At 42.5% G+C, this 20,722-nt stretch overlaps 1 protein-coding gene across 11 annotated transcripts in view; it reads left to right on the forward strand.

The window, feature by feature from the left end:
- The first annotated feature begins 2,557 nt into the window (after positions 1–2,557).
- The window catches only part of mib1 (MIB E3 ubiquitin protein ligase 1), a 99,254-nt gene continuing 81,089 nt past the window's right edge, over positions 2,558–20,722 (forward strand). For 10 of the 11 annotated variants that reach the window (XM_045714754.1, XM_014191774.2, XM_045714755.1 and 7 more), the window contains exons 1-3: positions 2,558–3,633; positions 4,179–4,350; positions 16,630–16,759. In XM_045714754.1, the coding sequence (XP_045570710.1) occupies positions 3,405–3,633; positions 4,179–4,350; positions 16,630–16,759 (531 nt within the window). In that variant the 5' untranslated portion in view covers positions 2,558–3,404. The remainder of the gene's footprint in view (positions 3,634–4,178; positions 4,351–16,629; positions 16,760–20,722) is intronic. The other variant, XM_045714756.1, reaches the window with a different exon arrangement.

Below are 20,722 nucleotides of genomic sequence, written 5' to 3' on the forward strand. Positions count from 1 at the left end.
AATAGACTGACGAGTTTCAGAAGAAAGTTATTTGTTCCTGGTCATTTTGAACCTGTAATCGAACCCACAAATGCTGATGCTCCAGATACTCAACTAGTCTAAGGAAGGACAGTTTTATTAGTTCTTTAATGAGAACAACAGTTTTCAGCTGCGCTAACATAATTGCAAAAGGGTTTTCTAATGATCAATTAGCCTTTTAAAATGATAAACTTGGATTAGCTAACACAATGTGCCATTGGAACACAGGAGTGATGGTTGCTGATAATGGGCCTCTGTGTGCCTATGTCGATATTCCATTAAAAATCAGCTACAATAGTCATTTACAACATTAACAATGTCTACACTGTAGTTCTGATCAATTTGATGTTATTTTAATGGACAAAAAAACAAGGACATTTCTAAGTGACACCAAACTTTTGAACAGAGTGTGTGCGTGTATACACACACACACACACACACACACAGTGCCTTCAGAAAGTATTCAGACCCCTTGACTTTTTCCGAATAAAAAAAAAACAAGACTCTTCCTAGAGCTGGCCGCCCAGCCAAACTGAGCAATCGGGGGAGAAATTGAGAGTGAGCAGGTTTTCATCAAGGATCTCTCTGTACATTGCTTCGTTCATTTTTCCTCGATCCTGACTAGTCTCCCAGTCCTTGCCGCTGAAAAAGATCCCCACAGCATGATGCTGCCACCAAGAACGTGCAAAGCTGTCATCAAGGCAAATGGTGGCTACTTTGAAGAATCTCAAATATAAAATAGATTTTGATTTGTTTAGCACTTTTTTGGTTACAACATGATTATACACACACACACACACACACACACACACACACACACACACACACACACACACACACACACACACACACACACACACACACACACACACACAGTGGCCAGAGTATTAGGTACACCCATCTAGTACCAAGTCGAACCCCCATTTGCCTCCAGAACAGCCTGAATTCTTCAGAGCATGGAAACGTTGCTCATTTGGTATTAAGGGACCTAACGTTTGCCAGGAAAACATTGCCCACACACCGCCACCAGGACTCATGCTGCTTACGCCAAATCCTGACTCTGCCATCAGCATGACGCAACTGGAACCAGGATTCGTCGGACCAGGCGATGTTTTTCCTCTCCTCAATTGTCCAGTGTTGGTGATTGCGTGCCCACTGGAGACCCTTCTTTTTGTTTTTAGCTGATAGGAGTGGAAAACGGTGTGGTTGTCTGCTGCAATAGCTCATCTGTGACAAGGACTGACGATTTGTGCGTTCCGAGATGCCGTTCTGTACACCACTGTTGTACTGCACTGTTATTTGCCTGTTTGTGGCCTGACTGCTAGCTTGCACAATTCTTGCCATTCTCCTTCGACCTCTCATCAACGAGCTGTTTTCGCCAACAGGACTGCCGCTCACTGGATGTTTTTTGCTTGTAGCACCATTCTCGGTAAACACTAGACACTGTCGTGCGTGAGATACTGGAACCGGCGCGCCTGGCACCTATGGTCATGCCATGATCAAAGTCGCTTTGGTCACTCTTTTTGCCCATTCTAATGTTCAATCGAACAGTAACTGAATGCCTCAATGCCTGTCTGCCTCATTTATATAGCAAGCCACGGCCACGTGACTCACTGTCTGTAAGAGCATACTATTTTCGTGAACAGGGTGGTTTACCTGATATACTGGGCAGTGTATATCATATGCCTCGGCTGCTTCATAATCATAGTCCTACAAAGAGTGCAACTACATCAGGCTAAAACAGAGGAAATGCATTTAGGAAGAAATTGGAGGAATGCATTCAATGAAATAGGTAATAAAACCCCTCGTTTTGCATTTTGAGAACATTTGCATGTTGCATTTTCGACAAAACAAATTGCCCCACCTTGCGCTTTGTCAAATTACCCCTTGAGCTTGCCTATTGCTGGGTTCATGTGCTAGTCGGAACTAGACAACGCAGAAACGTCAGACTTTATATTTTTGTAGTTATACACGTGCCGTGTACAACAAATCGGCAAGTCGGATATTTCCGAGTTTCCAAGTTCCTACTAGTGTTTGAACGCGGCAAAACCCTCGCTTTCCAAACCAAACATCTTCGTCGTCACAACGCAAAGATTTTTACAACTAAACCAAGATACACATATGCCTTGTCGTTTCCAATGGAAACAAATGAGTCATAGTGTGCAGAACAAGCCAGGAGGTGGGCAGAGCCAAGCACGAGCTAGCGAGATCCTATTGGCGTGTTCTAGCTTTATCTGCATATTTCCATTAGGGAACGCCTACTCTGAAGTGTTCGTGTGCAGTAACTTAATTCGCCTTTGCACTCCTTCTAAACAGCGATGTTTTCCAATGGCAAAGTCTACAAAACTTAGTCCACTCTTGATAACAGATTATAATTTTGGGAACAGAAAACTGTATTGAGATCAAAGGTTTCATGATGATAAAATGTGCAGAATGTCGGCCAAAAGCCATCTCGTTCCATGTTCTCCCACCGCACGCCAATGGGCTTCCTGAGAGAAAACACCAAGCGGATGCTTCACATTTATACATCCAGTGAAATATCTGTCTCATTGTTTATCTGTGGTAAACCTCCGTCTGCTTGGTATATTGACAATAATGGCGACGCGTTTATACTGAGTTTACTTCTGCGAGCCATTTGACAAAATAAATACATTTGAGACATAAATCGAATACATAGGATAAACGTACCTACGAATGAAATATTTATGCAACAAAAAGGACGAATGTACGCTAGTGGTCTAACGTTAAGTTGTGGAGGTGGCATTCTTGCAGAGGCACAAGCTAGCTAACTAAATAGCTAGCTAGCTAATAACGGTATACCATTTCGTGACGATGTGGCTACTTTACACGCTCTTGGGGTGACAATGTATTGTGCTCTTGGGACGAAAAGCACATGAAAGGGGATACTGAGACATACCCGTTATTTCCATAACACTGCAGACGAACAGCTTGTGGAGGGGAAAGTGCGTGCCATTCAACAGCTTACTTTGGTAGCTAATGTTTGGCAGTTGCTAGTTGGCAAAGCTAGCTTGCTAACAGTTAACGTTAGTGAGTTAGCTTGGCTTTGATTTCAAGTACAACGCGTTGTTTTATCAAGCAAGCTAACTAAACGTTTGATACATTTCACTAGCAATGTATATTTGCCTTTGCAACTAACTGTTAGCTTGTGTCTGCTATATTGTTTTGGAACTTTACCGCAAGCAGGCTAGCCTAGTTAACGTAACGTGCAAGCTAACAAGATATTGCTAAATTGTGTTTTTCTGGACAACAGAACAGTTTTGCTTCTCAAAATTATCCTGCTAAACACAGGTAGTTAGCTACTTAGCATATCCTGCTAGTTGGCTATATATTTTTTGTGTTACGTTATTTGCGAGACCTTTTCGTAAATGACTACTGGCAGGAATAACCGTGTGATAATGGAAGGAGTTGGTGCGAGAGTGATCCGTGGACCCGATTGGAAATGGGGAAAACAGGATGGTGGAGAGGGACATGTCGGCACCGTCAGGAGTTTCGAAAGTCCGGAAGAAGTGGTTGTTGTCTGGGATAACGGGACTGCGGCCAACTACCGGTGCTCTGGTGCATACGACGTGAGGATATTTGACAGTGCTCCCACAGGTAATGTTGCCCTGCTGGTTCTGTGATCGCTAAACATATAGTATGTCCTGTTTTTGTTAATAATTTGTTTCAATTAGCCTATGCATTTGGGTGTTGATGTGTACACGGTTGTTTGGCATACCGCCACGTTACAAGTTATTGCAATGCATCAAGCGTGCTACATGGAGCACGTTGAGTTTGATTGACATCTAGAGAGTTAGACGTGAGGATGACTACTTAAGATATCTTCATCAAAGCAAGCTTTGTGAATAACGTCTCCCTCTGAGTGTTTAGACCTAGTGTACTGTATGTTTACTTTTATTTGTGTTGATGAACGATGGTACAGCATGAAGATTGCAATTCAAAGGCCCCAGAGCTGCGGGCAGAGGCATCATTGCTTCACACTTGACACCTCCAACATTTACATTTGAGTCATTTAGCAGACACACAGGCTGTAGTGACGCCGCAACACTGCGACGCAGCGCCTTAGACCCCTGGGCCACTCGCTAGGCAACCTGCTGCCCAGCAAAAATGTGAATAACTGCCTTGTTACTACTCCCTCTCAGGTATCAAGCATGACGGTACCATGTGTGACACCTGCCGTCAGCAACCTATCATCGGTATCCGCTGGAAGTGTGCGGAGTGCACCAACTATGACCTCTGTACCACCTGTTACCACGGAGACAAGCACCACCTGCGCCACCGCTTCTACAGGATCACCACCCCAGGCAGCGAGAGGTGAGTACTGTCAGCTGCCCTGTGAAGCTAATGATTACGTTCCGGGTCAACTTCAATGCAGTCATGTTACTCAGTGTGAGATCTGATTATCTATGCAGTGTGACCACAATAAAGACAACGTGGAACCAATGTGTAGGGATGCTTTGTCAACTCAGCCCCACAAACTCTATGGTTTTAGTGATGATTTAAATGATAACAATTCTAATCTACATCCTTTGGTTGATTATATTGAGGGACCCACCAATTTTACTCTCTGTTTTGCGGCTTTCTGTTTCTCCCTGGCGGTCTCTCTCTCTGACATTTGAGAAGTGGTGCCTGAGCCCAGCCTTGTAGGCAGACTCAACATGTGGCCACCGATCATGGCTCTCTGTTGCCAGGCGACTGCTCAGACTCTATTTCAGAAGCAGCGATGTTGTTGGGGCCTCAGCCAATCCCATGTTACTGGCCATGTCTGTCTTTATCTGCTTCCATAGAAGATTTACAAATGAAAGACAAAGCATAATTGCATAAAATGCCAAATCGTAACAACAAACCTGTCTTGAGAATGTTATGGTCAAGGGGCCAGGGTTCCAGTCAAGAAGCACGGTTTCGACTGCTCCGACAGTTCTGCTCTGATGGCTACATAGAGAAGTCTGATTTGAAAATGACTAATTAGACACTTTAGTCATCACCTTTGTGAGCAAAACATCAATGGAATTATTCAAATAGTTGTTGCTGAGGCCAAATTTTTTCCCATCACTCACAGCCGGAGATATTAACATTTTATATTTATATTCATCCAATGTCTGCCTTGTTTTTGGATGACGTTACGAAGTCGTGCTAGTACGCATGTGATGTTGGTCGGTATAAACCGGATGCAACCCGTATGAATCGTCGTATGCGAAGATGAGTAGATTACCTTAAACATCGGTCTGACATCTTGGACTCAGTCTCCAGTTCATATTGTACCTCAATGGTTATGATAGGGCAGAAATGTAAAAGTCTGAAATCATTTTTTTATTTGACATTTATTTAACTAGGCAAGTCAGTTAAGAACAAATTCTTATTTACTATGTCGGCCTAGGAACAGTGGGATAATTGTCTTGTTCAGGGGCAGAACGACAGACTTTTAACTCGTCAGCTCGGGGATTCGATCTAGCAACCTTTCGGTTACTGGCCCGCTAGGCTACCTGCCACCCCCAATAACAAAAGGAGCTGAAAAGTTAGTTCATGAAAACAACAGTTAGTGTATTTCTGTGGTTTTCAAAATGAACTGACTGAAACATAATGTGCAGAGAATGCAACCAGGACATGTTATTGCATTATTACATACAGTGAAGATATTTTCTTGCTTTAGCAGTCCCTCCAACTGCTTCAGGCCCTTTATTAGATCCAAAGGGACAAACCAAATGCATGGCGAGACCGCTGGCACCCTTTCAACGACGTGTGACTTCAGTTCCCCTGAGACTGTTAATTGTCCCCATCCCCCCCCACAGACACTGCTCTAAACTGAAGGCATGATGGACTTTTTTGTTATGCCACATTAAATTCTTTCACTGACTGTCTGCAGTCTGTGGCTATTTATGAGTCTGTGGGTTCTCTCTTGACCAATTACCATTTAAAGTGGAACTGACAGCATTTTGTCAACATGAACATTTATAAAAATCGGTTCATATACACCCCAAGGAAGAAAGGCACTTAACGTTTAAAAAAAATGTTTAAAAACTTTTTCTGACAAGCGAGCACTTAGATAAGGTCATTTTCATAAATTCATAGAAAGTTTGGGAATAACATGGTACGGCATTTGTAAAAATTCTATAGCAATATAGAGTGGGAAAGCGGCCGTGCGATTGGACAATTAAGACACTGCAGCAAATAATACCTAATAAAAAGGTTTGTCTTGTTCAGGACCGGAGCCTACGCGCCATAGCCAACCAGGGCTACAGTAGGCCTATATGCAAATAAGCCATTTGCCACACGGGCTATCATTCACTTTGAACTGGACTCTGTCTTTACAGGCAGTAGCAATAGTGCGACTTTACATCATCAAATCAAATTTTGTTGGTCACATACATGTGTTTAGCATACAGTGGATTTAAAAAGTCTACACACCCCTGTTAAAATGCCAGGTTTTTGTGATGTAAAATAATGAGACAAAGATAAATCATGTCAGAACTTTTTCCACCTTTAATGTGACCTATAACGTGAACAATTCAATTGAAAAACAAACTGAAATTTTTGAAGGGTGAAAATGAAAAATAATAAACTCACAATAACCTGGTTGCATAACTGTGCACACCCTTAAACTAATACTTTGTTGAAGCACCTTTCGATTTTATTACAGCACTCAGTCTTTTTGGGTAGGAGTCTATTAGCATGGCACATCTTGATGTGGCAATATTTGCCCACTCTTCTTTGCAAAAGTGCTCCAAATCTGTCAGATTGTGAGGACATCTCCTGTGCACAGCCCTCTTCAGATCACCCCAGAGATGTTCAATTGGATTCAGGTCTGGGCTCTGGCTGGGCCATTCCAAAACGTTAATCTTCTTCTGGTGAAGCCATGCTTTCGTGGATTTGGATGTGTGCTTTGGGTCGTTGTCGTGCTGAAAGGTGAACTTCATCTTCAGCTTTCTAACGGACGCCTGAAGGTTTTGTGCCAAAATTGCCTGGTATTTGGATCTGTTCATAATTCCCTCCACCCTGACTAAGGCCCCGGTTCCAGCTGAAGAAAAACAGCCCCAAAGCATCATGCTGCCACCACCATGCTTCACTGTGGGTATGGTGTTCTTTGGGTGATGTGCAGGGTTGTTTTTGCGCCAAACATACCTTTTGGAATTATGGCCAAAAAGTTCAACCTTGGTTTCATCAGACCATAACACATTTTCCCACGTGCTTTTGGGGGACTTGATGTTTGTTTTTACAAACTTCAGCCGGGCTTGGATGTTTTTCATTGTAAGAAAAGGCTTCCGTCTTGCCACCCTACCCCATAGCCCATTCATATGAAGAATACGGGAGATTGTTGTCACATGTAGCACACAGCCCGTACTTGCCAGAAATTCCGGCAGTTCCTTTAATGTTGCTGTAGGCCTCTTGGAAGCCTCCCTGACCAGTTTTCTTCTCGTCTTTTCATAAATTTTGGAGGGACGTCCAGTTCTTGGTAATGTCTCTGTGGTGCCATATTTTCTCCACTTGATGATGACTCTCTTCACTGTGTTCCATGGTATATGTAATGCTTTGGAAATTCTTTTGTACCCTTCTCCTGACGGATATCTTTCAACAATGAGATCCCTCTGATGCTTTGGAAGCTCTCTGCAGACCATGGCTTTTGCTCTGAGATGCAACTAAGAAAATGTCAGGAAAATCCTACTAGAACAGCTGAACTTTATTTGCGATTAATCAGAGTCACTTTAAATGATGGCAGGTGTGTAATGACTTCTATTTAACATGAGTTTGAATGGGATTGGTTAATTCTGAACACAGCCACATCCCCAGTTATAAGAGGGTGTGCATACTTATGCAACCAGGTTATTGTAAGGTTTTTATTTTCATTTTTCCCCCTTGAAGATTTCAGTTTGTTTTTCAATTGAATTGTTCACATTATAGGTCACATTAACAGTAGAAAAAGTTCTGACATTATTTATCTTTGTCTCATTCTTTTACATCACAAAAACCTGGCATTTTAACAGGGGTGTGTAGACTTTTTATATCCACTGTATGTTATTGCGGGTGTAGTGAAATGCTTGTGTTTCTAGCTCCAACAGTGCAGTAAGATCTAATAAGTAATATCTAACAATTTCACAACAATACACACATCATCAAATTTATTTATATAGCCCTTCGTACATCAGCTGATATCTCAAAGTGCTGTACAGAAACCCAGCCTAAAACCCCAAACAGCAAGCAATGCATGTGAAAGAAGCACGGTGGCTAGGAAAAACTCCCTAGGAAAAACTCCCTAGAAAGTCCAAAAACCTAGGAAGAAACCTAGAGCGGAACCAGGCTATGAGGGGTGGCCAGTCCTCTTCTGGCTGTGCCGGGTGGATATTATAACAGAACATGGTCAAGATGTTAAAATGTTCATAAATGACCAGCATGGTCAAATAATAATAATCATAGTAGTTGTCGAGGGTGCAACAAGCACGTCCGGTGAACAGGTCAGGGTTCCATAGCCTCAGGCAGAACAGTTGAAACTGGAGCAGCAGCACGGCCAGGTGGACTGGGGACTGCAAGGAGTCATCATGCCAGGTAGTCCTGGTGCATGGTCCTAGGGCTCAGGTCCTCCGAGAGAAAGAAAGAAAGAGAGAAAGAGAGAATTAGAGAGAGCATATTTAAATTCACACAGGACACCGGATAAGACGAGAAATACTCCAGATGTAACAGACTGACCCTAGCCCCCCGACACATAAACTACTGCAGCATAAATACTGGAGGCTGAGACAGGAGGGATCAGAAGACACTGTGGCACCATCCGATGATACCCCGGACAGGGCCAAACAGGCAGGATATAACCCCACCCACTTTGCCAAAGCACAGCCCCCACACCACTAGAGGGATGTCTCCAACCACCAACTTACCGTCCTAAGACAAGGCCGAGTATAGCCCACAAAGATCTCCGCCACGGCACAACCCAAGGGGGGGGGCGCCAACCCAGACAGGAAGACCACGTCAGTGACTCAACCCACTCAAGTGATGCACCCCTCCCATGGACGGCATGGAAGAACATCAGTAAGCCAGTGACTCAGCCCCTGTAATAGGGTTAGAGGCAGAGAATCCCGGTGGAGAGAGGGGAACCGGCAAGCCAGAGACAGCAAGGGCGGTTCGTTGCTCCAGCCTTTCCGTTCACCCTAACACTCCTGGGCCAGACTATACTTAATCATAGGACCTACTGAAGAGATAAGTCTTCAGTAAAGACTTAAAGGTTGAGACTGAGTCTGCGTCTCTCACATGGGTAGGCAGACCATTCCATAAAAATGGAGCTCTATAGGAGAAAGCCCTACCTCCAGCCGTTTGCTTAGAAATTCCAGGGACAATTAGGAGGCCTGCGTCTTGTGACCGTAGCGTATGTGTAGGTATGTACGGCAGGACCAAATCGGAAAGATAGGTAGGAGCAAGCCCATGTAATGCTTTGTAAGTTAGCAGTAAAACCTTGAAATCAGCCCTTGCCTTAACAGGAAGCCAGTGTAGGGAGGCTAGCACTGGAGTAATATGATCAAATATTTTGGTTCTAGTCAGGATTCTAGCAGCCGTATTTAGCACTAACTGAAGTTTGTTTAGTGCTTTATCCGGGTAGCCGGAAAGTAGCATTGCAGTAGTCCAGCCTAGAAGTAACAAAAGCATGGATTAATTTTTCTGCATCATTTTTGGACAGAAAGTTTCTGATTTTTGCAATGTTACGTAGATGGAAAAAAGCTGTCCTTGAAACAGTCTTGATATGTTCTTCAAAAGAGAGATCACACATCTAAAGGAATGGAATTAAGAATATATAAATATTTGGACAAACAATGTCAGTGGCATAGACTAAGATACATTAGTGACAAGTTTTCCATATTTAAAGTGGCCAGTGTATATAGGCAGCAGCCTCGATGCTAGTGATGGCTATTTAACAGCCTTGAGGTAGAAGCTGTTTTTCAGTCTCTCTGTCCCGGCTTTGATGCACCTGTACTGACTTTGCCTTCTGGATGATGGCTGAGTGAACAGGCAGTAGCTCGGGTGGTTGTTGTCCTTAATGATCTTTTTGGCTTTCCTGTGACATCGGGTGCTGTAGGGCAGGGCAGGTAGTTTTCCTCCGGTAATGCATTGTGCAGACCGCACCACCCTCTGGAGAGCCCTGCGTTTGCTGGCGGTGCAGTTGCTGTCCCAGGCGGTGATACAGCCTGACAGGATGCTCTCAATTGTGCATCTGTAAAAGTTTGAGGGTTTTCGGTGCCAAGCCAAATTGAACCGCTGTTGCACCGCCTTCACCACACTGTCTATGTGGGTGGACCATTTCAGTTGGTCAGTGATGTGTACACCGATGAACTTGAAGCTTTCCACCTTTTCCACTGCAGTCCCGTTGATGTGGATAAGGGGTGCTCCCTCTGCTGTTTCCTGAAGTCCACGATCAGCTCCTTTGTTGAGTGAGAGGTTGTTTTCCTGGCACCACACTTCCAGGCCCTCACCTACTCCCTGTAGGATGTCTTGTCATTGTTGGTAATCAGGCCTACTACTGTTGTGTCATCTGCAAACTTGATGATTGAGTTGAAGTCGTGGGTGAACAGGCAGTACAGGAGGGGGCTGAGCATACACCCTTGTGGGGCCCCAGTGTTGAGGGTCAGCGAAGTGAAGGTGTTGTTTCACCCCTTCACCACCTGGGGGTGGCCTGTCAGGAAGTCCAGGACCCAGTTGCACAGGGCGGGGTTCAGACCCAGGGCCTCAAGCTTAATGATGAGTTTGGAGGGTACTATGGTGTTTAAGGCTGAGCTATAGTCAATGAACAGCATTCTGACATAGGTATTCCTCTTGTCCAGATGGGATAGGGCAGTGTGCAGTGCGATGGCGATTGTATTGTCTGTTGATGCATTGAGGTGGTAACCAAATTGAAGTGTGTCTAGCGTGTTAACCTCTATGGGCTAGGTGGGACGCTAGCGTGCCACCCGTGGTGCACTCCATCAACAGCAGGTGCATTTCAAGAGCGGCAAATTTGAATCCAAATAAATGTCAAAATTCAAATTTTTTAAACATACAACTATTTTACACCCTTTGAAAGATAAACATCTCCTTAATCTAACCACGTTTTACGATTTCAAAAAGGTTTTACGGCGAAAGCATAAATTTAGAGTATGTTAGGACAGTACATTTACAAGAGTTGTGTGTAATGTTTTGTCAATTCAAAGACAGGGTCACCAAAACCATAAAACCAGCTAAAATGATGCACTAACCTTTTACAATCTCCATCAGATGACACTCCTAGGACATTATGTTAGACAATGCATGCATTTTTAGTTCTATCAAGTTCATATTTATATCCAAAAACAGCGTTTTACTATGGCATTGATGTTGAGGAAATCGTTTCCCTCCAATAACCGGCAGTCAAGTCAGCGTCACAAATTAAATAATTAAAATTAGAAAACATTGGTAAAATATTATATTGTCATTTAAAGAATTATAGATTTACATCTCTTGAACGCAATCAACTTGCCAGATTTAAAAATAACCTTACTGGTAAATCACACTTTGCAATAATCTGAGCACTGCGCCCAGAAAAATACGCGTTGCGATACAGACTAGACGTCATGTTGGGGAGATCTAAAATCGAAAATACTATGTAAATAATCCATTACCTTTGATTCTCTTCATCAGATGTCACTTCCAGGTATCACAGGTCCATAACGAATGTAGTTTTGTTCAAAAAAGCTCATCATTTATGTCCAAAAATCTCCGTCTTGTTAGCACATGATCTAAGCCAGCCGGACTTCTCGTCATGAACGAGGGGAAAAAATATATTTACGTTCGTTCAAACATGTCAAACGTTGTATAGCATAAATCATTAGGGCCTTTTTAACCAGAACATGAATAATATTCAAGGTGGACGAATGCATACTCTTTTATAACGTATTGGAACGAGGGTACCCAACATGAACTCGCGCGCCAGGTGTCTAATGGGACATCATCGTTCCATGGCTCTTGTTCGGTCAGATCTCCCTCCAGAAGACTCAAAACACTTTGTAAAGGCTGGTGACATCTAGTGGAAGCAATAGGAAGTGCCAAAATATTCCTCAGCCCCTGTGTTTTTCAATGGGATAGGTTTAAAGGCAATACAACACATCAGGTATCCACTTCCTGTCAGAAAATGTCTCAGGGTTTTGCCTGCCAAATGAGTTCTGTTATACTCACAGACACCATTCAAACAGTTTTAGAAAATGTAGGGTGTTTTCTATCCATATGTAATAAGTATATGCATATTCTAGTTACTGGGTAGGAGTGGTAACCAGATTAAATCGGGTATGTTTTTTTATCCAGCCGTGTCAATACTGCCCCCTAGCCCTAACAGGTTAAGGTAGATATGATCGTTAACTAGCCTCTCAAAGCACGTCATGATGACAGAGGTGAGTGCTACGGGGCGATAGTCATTTAGTTGTGTTACCTTTGTTCCTGTAACCAAGAAAGCAATGGTAGACATCTTGAAGCAAGTGGGGACAGCAGACCCGCATGCTTCAAGCTGTCCACCATTAGAACACATTCGCCAAAATCCACAAAACATACCTGACTGGATTTCTTCCAATATGTAAATACCATGGGAGTCCCCTTGCGTTTTGGAAATTAACAGTCCTATTGATCAAACAACCATGAAAACGTAGGCTATCGCTCCCTCAGTTATGCACATCAACAACATTAAGATCGACAACTAATGCTAGCCAGAGGGAGATGAGCTAAAATCTATCAAGGGAACATTAAATAAACCCTTTCAAACCTTTTCAGCTATTTGGCTGTCACAATTGAACTGATAAACGTTGGGGAGTAGTAGCCTGCTCATCCTTCTGCCGCTTGCTTGCCAATGCATGCTTGTCTAAACCCACGTTTTGACAACTGAATGTGTACTTCCCTGCCCGCCCATTTTATCGATGCCAAATGCGTTTGATTGACATCTAAGACAGACGCTAATTGTGGATAAGTCGTTCAAGTTCACCATAGCTTTTTTGCTAGCTAACCAAATGACACCTGCATCTCTAGCTGTAGCCACCAAAAACGATATGAGTGAAAAAGTTGGTCACTCAACAACTCCAATTTCATGACATCCTCCCAGCAGCTAGCGGGCCAAATATAGCCTATTTGATTTGACAAAAAAAATGTGCTAACTTTATAGTGTGCACTTATGTACATATGGATGCTGTATATATCATTTTAACATATTAAAACATAAGGGATAAATACTTTTTGTCAAGCCAAAGACTTTTTCTCTTTGCTGCTATGCTTGCAGATGTGCATAATATGCTGCGACCCTAATAACTCCAAAGAACAAAAACGAAGCAATATGTTGTAACTTAAAACATGATTTCATTTGTTTGCACTACATGGATCACCGGTGCAGTTGAATGCAGCACTAATGTCTTGTAGTTGAGTTGCCAGCCTAGGCTACCGCTCAAATGTTCCTGTAATAGGCCTACATTTTTCTCCTTTGGATGGTTTGCAGGTTTTGTTTTTTGGTTATTCATTGTCAAGCTTTAAAAACCGAAGCCAGACTGCAACAGTTTAGTAGCCTAGCTAGGACTCTGGCATGTGTCTGTGCACTTTCCCACCGCTGCGCACTGTAAACGGGACACACAAAAGCAGCGCAATTTGAAGTTCAATTCACAGATGCAAGTGCATCAGGCTGTAATTTCAGAAAGTAGATGACTCAACTGTTGACTCATTTATACTCGCTTTTGTGTCCTATTCGCCCCGTGGGCCTTGTTTGACATGTGCGCTTGCCTATTTGCCACGTTATGACGGTCTTGTCATCATTGCCCTTGCTAGATTGATTGTGTTGACAGCCTTAGTTACAGTTGTCAGTTTTTATTTTTAACTTTTATATTGAGTATTTGAAACTGAAACAGTGCATCCCGAATGGGTGGAGGCAGCAAACAATGTATCAGGCCAGCTGTGATTTTCAACTTGATAGCTACCAAGAAATGTATTGGTGAATTATATGAGTCAAGCATTGAACTGCATCTGTCTATTCTGCCAACAATGCCTTACAGTAAGTCATGGAATTTAGAGTAAAATATAATCTATTATAAAGTTGGTTTTGAAGCATAAACTGGATGCGTGCCTCATCGGTCAAGTAATAACAATGCTATGGAGCAGACAATAACATGATGCATTCTATACTTTTCCAAATACACACCTGCGTAAAGTATTCACACCCCTTGACCTTTTCCACGTTTTGTTACTTTACAGCCTTATTCTAAATTGTTTAAATTGTTGTTTTTTTCCTCATCAATCTACACACAATGCCCAAAAAGTTTTTGCTAATTTATTAATAATAAAAAACGGAAATAAAACATTTACGTAAGTATTCAGATCCTTTACTCAGTACTTTGTTGAAGCACATTTGGCAGCGATTACAGCATTGAGTCTTCTCGGTTATGTCGCTCCAAGCTTGGCACACCTGTATTTATGGAGTTTCTCCCATTCTTCTCTGCAGATCATCTCATGCTCTGTCAGGTTAGATAGGGAGTGTTGCTTCATAGTTATTTTCAGGTCTCTCCAGAGATGTTCGATCGGGTTCAAGTCCGGGCATGGCTGGGCCACTCAAGGATATTCAGAGACTTGTCCCGAAGCCAATCCTGCGTTGTCTTGGCTGTGTGATTATGGTCTTTGTTCTGTTGGAAGGTGAACCTTCGCCCCAGTCTCAGATCCTGAGCGCTCTGGAGCAGGTTTTCATCAAGGATCTCTGTACTTTGCTCTGTTCGTCTTTGCCTCGATTCTCACTAGTCTCCCAGTCCCTGCCGCTGAAAAACATACCCACAGCATAATACTGCCACCACCATGCTTCACCGTAGGGATGGAGCCAGGTTTCCTTCAGACGTGATGCTTGACATTCAGGCCAAAGAGTTCAATCTTGGTTTCATCAGACCAGAGAATCTAATTTGGCCACTCTACCTAAAAGGTGTGATTGGTGGGGTGCTGCAGAGATGGTTGTCCTTTTGGAAGGTTCTACCATCTCCAAAGAGGAACTCCGGAGCTCTGACAGAACTCCAATCGGGTTCTTGGTCACCTCCCTGACCAAGGTCCTTCTTCCCCAATTGTTCAGTTAGGCTGTGCGGCCAGCTCTAGGAAGAGTCTTGATGGTTCCAAACTTCTTCCATTTAAGAATGATGGAGGCCACTATGTTCTTGGGGATCTTCAATGCTGCAGAAATCTTTTTGTAGCCTTGCCCAGGTCTGTGCCTCGACACAATCCTGTCTCGGAGCTCTACAGACAATTCCTTCAACCTCATGGCTTGGTTTTTGCTCTGACGTGCATTGTCAACTGTGGGACCTTATCTAGACAAGCGTATGCCTTTCCAAATCATGTCCAACCAATTGAATTTACCACAGGTGGACTCCAATCAATTTGTAGAAACATCTCAAGGATGATCAATGGAAACAGGATGCACCTGAGCTAAATTTTGAGTCTCATACCAATGGGTCTGAACACTTATGTAAATAAGGTATTAATGTCTTAGATTTTTTTATACATTTGCAAACATTTCTAAAAACCTGTTTTCACTTTGTCATTATGGGGTATTTTGTGTAGATTGCTGAGGATTTGCTTTTATTTAATCCATTTTAGAATAATGCTGGAACATAACAAAATGTGGAAAAAGTCAAGGCACTGTTACAGGCTGTTCATTCTGTTTGTTTACTCTCAATAGATAGTGTGCAAGGGTTAACCCAGGATGACCCAGAGTCTGAAAGATGCATGCCAGCAACTAATAAATAAAACAAGCCAAATCCTATTTGTTATTTTGAAGTGCTGGAATATCCAGTTCAAAGACGACAAGACAAGGTTTCTTCAAATGTGATTATCTGCTGATACCCAAATAGAGGTTTGACACAAGTAATTGTGCAATTTCTTTGAACCAGATGCCCTCAGTCTTTTTAACATGTCGTTAGACACTATGGATGAGGCTACTTTGGGGTAGCCTAATCCATTGTTGTGCTGGCAATATGCTGTAGAGTTAGTTTAACCACTGCTATAGTGAAAAATTAAGTATATAGCCTAGATATGTTGGTATTGTTGCTCTGACGATCAGACGGGCCCATCTGGCAAGCCAATTGCACTGCTCACTGTTGTGGTAATGGTTCAGTCTGTTTTCATGGCTTTTCATCCCCATAATCAAAACTGGGACCGTTTTTAGTACACTGCGCAGTTAAACATCCTCGATTAGTCTCCTCTCAAATCCAGTTAGCAGCTCTAAGTCTTCATCAAAAGAGATGGTTTAGGAGTCTTGATATGTTTTCGACAGACATCTTGAAATATTCTACCTATCTAACGTTAGTGACCAAAGATGCTCAGTTCTTGAAAAGGTCTAAATTGGCATATCAACAACATTTGTTTTTGGCTAATAACATTGTTAAAACTGATATAGCTAGTAGACCTAAATCATAGATGGACTAATACATCAACTTCATGATGTGCCCAATAATAGGTCTTTCAATGCCACCATAAATAAATGTCCAGCTTTATCCAACATTGGTTGAATATTTCCATCTTCAACACCCATCAAATGACAACTATTGTTATTCACCCACCCACTGTCAGTAAATTAAACATACATTTTCTTGTTTATTTTGACAGAGTCCTGTTGGAGTCTCGCCGCAAGTCGAAGAAGATCACAGCCCGAGGCATCTACACAGGTGGCCGGGTGGTGAGGGGAGTGGACTGGCAGTGGGAGGACCAGGACGGAGGCAACGGCAGGAGAGGAAAGGTACTCGTTCTGTTGCAAAAAATGTACCATGAAAAAATGTCTTGCTACGGTGTGCTTTCCTCATTAGGTCCCAGAAGGTGATAGGAGGAAGTGTGAAGAATGTGGGGACCAGCATAGTTCCTTTGGACTGACTGGTTCCATCCCAGTCAGTGCCCTACATTAGTATAATTGTGAAAAGACATGCATACTTCATCACCACAGAATACACTTTGTTTTGTTGACGGAGCAGAGCTGGTGAGTGTTGTGGATCGTGGCAAAAAACAATGCAGTACATATGATACTGTTGCATTGCTCGTGCAATGATGTCAGAGGGATAAAAAGTGTTGGTTGTTTGCCCTAAAATTTGTTGTAATATTGCAAATGGCCGTGGCAGTTTCACCATTCCAGCTTCAACGTTCTCCGTGTAGATTTATGAAGAGAACAGCTCCATATTAGAGGTCGACCGATTATGATTTTTCAACGCCGATACCGATTATTGGAGGACCAAAAAAGCCGATACTGATTAATCGGCCGATTATTATGATGATTTTTTACATATGTGTATATATATACATACACACACACACACACACAGCTCTGAAGTGACAACGATACTGAGGAGTCTGCTTAGGAGACAAATACTCTCAACTGTTTGAATAATAAAAATAGAGTTTAAGTTACCTGTGATGAATGCTGAAAACAAAAACTGTAATTTCTATATGCAGGAGATCCTATTTTAATAATGGGCATGGTAAGATTTGACTACCAAAGTGCGAGTCACAATTCCCATGACACCTAGCAAAATCTGAAAAGCGCTTCCTTCATTTATTCCATAGGATATTTTTAGATTAACTTAAAATAAGGTCTGTGTTTGATTTAGGCTTACACCACCTTGCCAATTTTATAACTGTGTAGATATCCATAGGATATAACTCTGATCAATGTAAGCGAAGATCATTTTTTTTGTAGAGTGGATTTATGAAAATATGTTGACAAACGTTACCTAGTGAGATTTACACGGGTATCAAAACGCCGAGGCGGTTTAAGCACAAAACACAGACCTTATTTGAAGTAGATCAAGACATTCTCTATGGAAGACATGAACGGTAAAATAACGAAGGAACCCCTTTCAAGTTCAGCCGCAAATTATTACAGGAATTATGACGCGTCGACTATTTCTCTCTAAACCATATATCTTTGACTATTACGAGCCTGCTGCTGCCTACCACCTCTGTCAGACTGCTCTATCAAATATCAAATCATAGACTTAACTATAATATAATAAACCTTAGTTTCCGGATTTGACCATATTAATGACCTATCATCTCGAAAACATTATTCTTTCAGTGACATACGGAACCGTTCCGTATTTTATCTAACGGGTGGCATCCATAAGTCTAAATATTCCTGTTACATCGCACAACCTACAATGTTATGTCATAGTTCCGTAAAATTCTGGCAAATTAGTTCGCAACGAGCCAGATTCTGTATACCCTGATTCTGCGTGCAACGAACGCAAGAGAACTGACACAATTTCACCTGGTTAATATTGCCTGCTAACCTGGATTTCTTTTAGCTAAATATGCAGGTTTAAAAATATATACTTCTGTGTATTGATTTTAAGAAAGGCATTGATGTTTATGGTTAGGTACAGTCGTGCAACGATTGTGCTTTTTTTCGCAAATGCGCTTTTGTTAAATCATCCCCCGTTTGGCGAAGTCTGCTGTCTTTGTTAGGAAGAAATAGTCTTCACAGTTCGCAACGAGCCAGGCGGCCCAAACTGCTGCATATACCCTGACTCTGTTGCAGAGGTGACACATTTTCCCTAGTTAAAGAAATTCATGTTAGCAGGCAATATTAACTAAATATGCAGGTTTAAAAATATATACTTGTGTATTGATTTTAAGAAAGACATTGATGTTTATGGTTGGGTACACGTCGGAGCAAGGACAGTCCTTTTTCGCAAATGCGCACCACATTGATTATATGCAAAGCAGGGCAGGCTAGATAAACTAGTAATATCATCAACTATGTGTAGTTAACTAGTGTTTATGATTGATTGATTGTTTTTTATAAGATAAGTTTAATGCTAGCTAGCAACTTACCTTGGCAACGTAAAGCAGGTGGTTAGAGCGTTGGGCTAGTTAACGTAAGGTTGCATCCCCAAGCTGACAAGGTAAAAATCTGTCGTTCTGCCCCTGAACAAGGCAGTTAACCTACCGTTCCTAGGCCGTCATTGAAAATAAGAATGTGTTCTTAACTGACTTGCCTAGTTAAATAAAGGTTAAAAAATTTTACAAAAAAATACAAATAAAAAACGGCAAATCGGTGGCCAAAAATACCGATGACCGATTGTTATGAAAACTTGAAATCGGCCCTAATTAATCGGCCATTCCGATTAATCGGTCGACCTCTACCCCATAGAGCTCTAGAAGTTCAACTCCGGTCCAGGGCTGGCGTTATGGGTGGGTCTTAGGGGGTTGAGGTCGGTCTACCGTACCTGTCCAAATAAAATACTTAAATATTGGTCATTTATTTGACCAGGATGTGCGCCGACAGAGACACATCAATCTCAGATTAAGCATCCAAGTGAGCGAAACAGCGCCCCTCTGTCTCAGTATGGGTTGCCAATATATTTGATACTGTCTGGCCAAAAAGAGTATGGCATGTCCATTTTTTGGGGGGGCCAGACTGAATCAGATACATGGGCTACATATAGTACATTTTTTGTGACCTGAGTCTTTTAACCAAAATATCACAGATGAGAGAAAAAAAATTAAACCTGCCCCTTTAAGGATGGAAGGTTACCGTGGTAGCGTACCTCATCTGTTTTTTCCTGTGCGATGGAGTCTGAATAGTAGAAGTGTTGTCTCTCAAATCAAAGTTTATTTGTCACGTGTGCCGAATACAACAGGTGTAGACCTTACAGTGAAATGCTAATTTACAGGCTCTAACCAATAGTGCAAAAAAGGTATTCAGTGAACAATAGGTAAGTAAATAAATAAAAACAACAGTTAAGACAGTGGAAAAACAGGAAGGGAGGCTATATACAGTATCGAGGCTATAAAAGTAGCGAGGAAACATACAGACACCGGTTAGTCAGGCTGATTGAGGTAGTATGTAGATATGGTTAAAGTGACTAAGCATATATGATGAACAGAGAGTAGCAGTAGCGTAAAGAGGGGTTGGCGGATGGTGGGTGGCGGGACACAATGCAGATAGCCCGGTTAGCGAATGTGCGGGAGCACTGGTTGGTCGGGCAAATTGAGGTAGTATATACATGAATGTATAGTTAAAGTGACTGTGCATATATGATAAACAGTTGCAGCAGCGTAGAAGAGGGGTGGGGGGGGGGCACGCAATGCAAATAGTCCAGGTAACCATTTGATTACCTGTTCAGGAGTCTTATGGCTTGGGGGTAAAAACTGTTGAGAAGCCTTTTTGTCCTAGACTTGGCACTCTGGTACCGCTTGCCCTGCGGTAGTAGAGAGAACAGTCTATGACTGGGGTGGCTGGGGTCTTTGACAATTTTTAGGGCCTTCCTCTGACACCACCTGGTGTTGAGGTCCTGGATGGCAGGCAACTTAGCCCCAGTGATGTACTGGGCCGTACGCACTACCCTCTGTAGTGACTTGCGGTCGGAGACCGAGCAATTGCCGTACCAGGCAGTGATGCAACCAGTCAGGATGCTGTCAATGTTGCAGCTGTAGAACCTTTTGAGGATCTCAGGACACATGCCAAATCTTTTTAGTTTCCTGAGGGGGAATAGGCTTTGTCATGCCCGCTTCATGACTGTCTTGGTGTGTTTGGACCATTCTAGTTTGTTGGTGATGTGGACAACAAGGAACTTGAAGCTCTCAGCCTGTTCCACTACAGCCCCGTCGATGAGAATGGGAGCGTACTCGGTGCTCCTTTTCCTGTAGTCCACAATCATCTCCTTAGTGTTGGTTACATTGAGGGATAGGTTGTTATTCTGGCACCACC

The sequence above is a fragment of the Salmo salar genome, chromosome ssa03 (genome assembly GCF_905237065.1).
Source record: "Salmo salar chromosome ssa03, Ssal_v3.1, whole genome shotgun sequence".
Classification (NCBI taxonomy): Eukaryota; Metazoa; Chordata; class Actinopteri; order Salmoniformes; family Salmonidae; genus Salmo; species Salmo salar.